The sequence below is a fragment of the Pundamilia nyererei genome, unplaced genomic scaffold (assembly GCF_000239375.1).
Source record: "Pundamilia nyererei isolate P.nyererei 1_Seehausen unplaced genomic scaffold, PunNye1.0 scaffold00043, whole genome shotgun sequence".
Lineage (NCBI taxonomy): Eukaryota > Metazoa > Chordata > Actinopteri > Cichliformes > Cichlidae > Pundamilia > Pundamilia nyererei.
Genome location: NW_005187444.1, coordinates 1,812,185 through 1,815,219, shown reverse-complemented (window position 1 = coordinate 1,815,219; position 3,035 = coordinate 1,812,185). Strand labels below are relative to the sequence as shown.

The 3,035-nt window shown below is 42.7% G+C and overlaps 1 protein-coding gene across 9 annotated transcripts in view; it reads left to right on the top strand.

The window, feature by feature from the left end:
• ppip5k1b (diphosphoinositol pentakisphosphate kinase 1b) overlaps positions 1-3,035 on the top strand; it is a 46,079-nt gene that overhangs the window by 39,974 nt on the left and 3,070 nt on the right. For all 9 annotated transcript variants that reach the window (XM_005731466.1, XM_005731463.1, XM_005731458.1 and 6 more), the window contains 2 exons: positions 1,543-1,680; positions 1,972-2,085. In XM_005731466.1, the coding sequence (XP_005731523.1) occupies positions 1,543-1,680; positions 1,972-2,085 (252 nt within the window). The remainder of the gene's footprint in view (positions 1-1,542; positions 1,681-1,971; positions 2,086-3,035) is intronic.

The window sequence follows — 3,035 nt, the reverse complement described above, 5'->3', positions numbered from 1 at the left end:
ATTGCTTTTAGATCTGGGGAATTTGGAGGCCAAGTCAACACCTCAAACTTATTGTTGTGCTCCTCAAACTATTCCTGAAGCATTTTTGCTTTGTGGCCGGGCGTATTATCCTGCTGAAAGAGGCCAGCGGGTAATACTGTTCAATGAAAGGGTGTACATGGTCTGCAATATTGCTTGGGTAGGTGGTACGTGTCAAAGTAACATCCACATCAATGGCAGGACCCAAGGTTTCCCACCAGAATATTATCCGAAGCATCACACTGCCTCAGTTGGCTTGCCAGGTGTTCCCCAGGTAAATGCCTCACATGCACCTGACCATCCACGTGACGTAAAAGAAAACACAATTCATCAGATCAGACCTTCCATTCCTCCATGGTCCAGTTCTGATGCCCTTCGTTAGTGCTTTCAGCAGTCAATGAGGTCAGCATGGACACACTGACTGCTCGGCTGCTATGCAGCCACATACACAACAAACTGATGCTCTGTGTACACCTTTACATCAGAACCAGCACGAACTTTTTTCAGCCGTCTGAGCTGCACTTACTCGTCTGTTGGATCAGACCACACAGGCCAGCCTTTACTCCTCACATGCGTGAGTGAGTCTTAGCTGCCCATGACACTGTCGCTTATTCACCACTGTACCGAGCACTGCAGATCAGGACCGCCCCACAATAGCTGCAGTTTTGCAGATGCTCTGACAAGCACCAAACTCACTCCAATCCTTACACTTGTCATTTTTTCCTGCTTGCAACATCAACTTTGAGGGCAAAAGGTTCACTTCGCTCTCTAATGTATCCCCCCCCCCTAACAGGTGCCATGATGAAATCAGTGTTTTTCACTGCACCTGGCAATGCTCATAATGTTATGCCACATCTCCCCAGAATTTTATTTTCTTCTTTGTGGTTTCAGAACCTCGTTTGTAGCTAATATTAATTTTTGCTTTATATAACACACTTCACCTGAAGGAAATACCATTTACAGCATCAGCTTAGAAATGAAGTTGACCTCGAGTACTGACATCTTAAACACAAGAATCTCTGTAGTCCTCACCTACTTATTACATATACAAACACAGAACTGTATTTTTTCTTATCTTTAAATCAACAAGCATATCATATCCTGTTAACACACAAGTGAGCTCTACTATAATCACTTCATGTATCAGCAGCAACATGTAACGAGTGTGTTTTCTTGTCATTTTAAGCAGAGTGCTCTGTAACCATGTTAGAAACAAGACAAAAATATTATTTTTGTTCTTGTGGTCTCACTAACTCAGGAATTGGTTATTTGTGTTTGCATTGTATCTGGCTTGCTTGTGTTGTGTAGCTACAGCCAGTCAGCTGCTGTGAGAGGTCACACGCTGCCGACTGTAGCTCTTGTGTGCAAACGTTTGTGTGGCTGGTAACAAATATAAATCACTGCTAGATTATTATTTTTTCTTAATATGGCACTCAAATCACGTGGAACCGTAATGCACAGAGAGCAGTACTTTCCTCACCGCTCTTCCTGCTAGTACACTGTATTGTACCCTTTGTCCTGCAGGCTTTGAAGGATGCTCCATGGTGCCTTCCATCTACCCGCTGGAGACGCTGCACAACTCACTTTCCCTGAAGCAGGTGGACGAGTTTCTCAACTCGGTGTGTGAGAGCAACAGTGAGGTCCAGGCCAAAACCATGAAAGGTGCGAAAGCTTCAGTGTAATTTTTGTTTTATAGAATCTGATCGTCAGATCTTGAGCATGAATATAAATGGCCACAGTTCACTGGTTTTTAATCTGTTAATTCATATAAAGACATTTAAATAAAGCCTGAGAGTCGGCAGTTAAATTTCAAAGCCATTTCCACGTCTAGCAACAAAACAACACTTTCTGAATCCAAAAGCAGAAGAGAGCAGTATTTCTCAGAAGCATAATGAGCTTCAATTACATTTGTAAACTGATCCTAATGTGTTTTCTTTTCTCTCTCTGCTCCAGCGCTCTCTGGCTTGTTTGCCTCTCAGAGCCAGATTTCTCTCTATAGCCCGCAGCAGCCTCTTTCCTCCTCTGGATCTGAAGCATCTCTTCGACCGCCTGGCCAGCCTTTGTGGCGTAAGTGCAATGATTTTCATGGCATTATCAGTGTGTTGACCTGCTTTCACTGCACAAAGTGTTTTTCAAGAGAATGAAACCTCTTTAAATGTATCGGCTTCATGTTTAAATATTTACCCTCCTTACTATCGTGTAAAAGTCTAAATGACAACACAGACCGCAACAACTCAGTCGCGTCACTACAGTTTCACACAGATTTAAATGCTTCAATACTGTGGTTACTGCTACAGCTCAACCGATATAATGATTTTTTTTCTTCTTTCAGACACACGAAACAAACAGATTTCCCCTAAAGTGCATCATGTGTAGTTTTTTCTGTACATGTTTACACCCTGTCCAGCTCTGCTTGGTTTCACTGTTTGTTGTCTGGTGCTGAAGGGTGTTTGTCCCGTCTCTTTTTCTTCTAAATTGTTTTTTATTGGCTGTTAGAAATGCTGATAAATCAGCAAATGGCTAATGGCAGCTCAGCTAAATTGGTTCTAATTACCACAGTGAAGATGGAATCTCAGGTTGGAGAGGTGAAACTCAGCACTTTATCACATTCACAAATATCATAGACTGTGCAGGGGGGGGTGGATGTAGCCATCGAGATGTCAGCCATGCTTTTGTGAAGTGTTCATATGTGGATGAGACGGGGGAGTTTCAAGATAAGTCAGCCAAAAGCAGCCAGCTTGGTTAGCAGGGTACTGCATGGATATATCGCACAGACACAGATGAACTGCTAATTAGTGTGTAGGGAAAAAAATGCACAGTTTCACTCAGTTGCACTGACAGACTGTCCCAGTCTGCTCCAGTTTTAACTACAAAACAATCCACATATTTGTCATATGATATCACTGAAATGCTTCGAAATGCAGATTTTCACCCACCATACAGCCGCTCTGAAAATTATTATAGAGACCAAAACACAGGAGTCTAAGCACACTGATTTACAGACTCAAGTGGCCGAA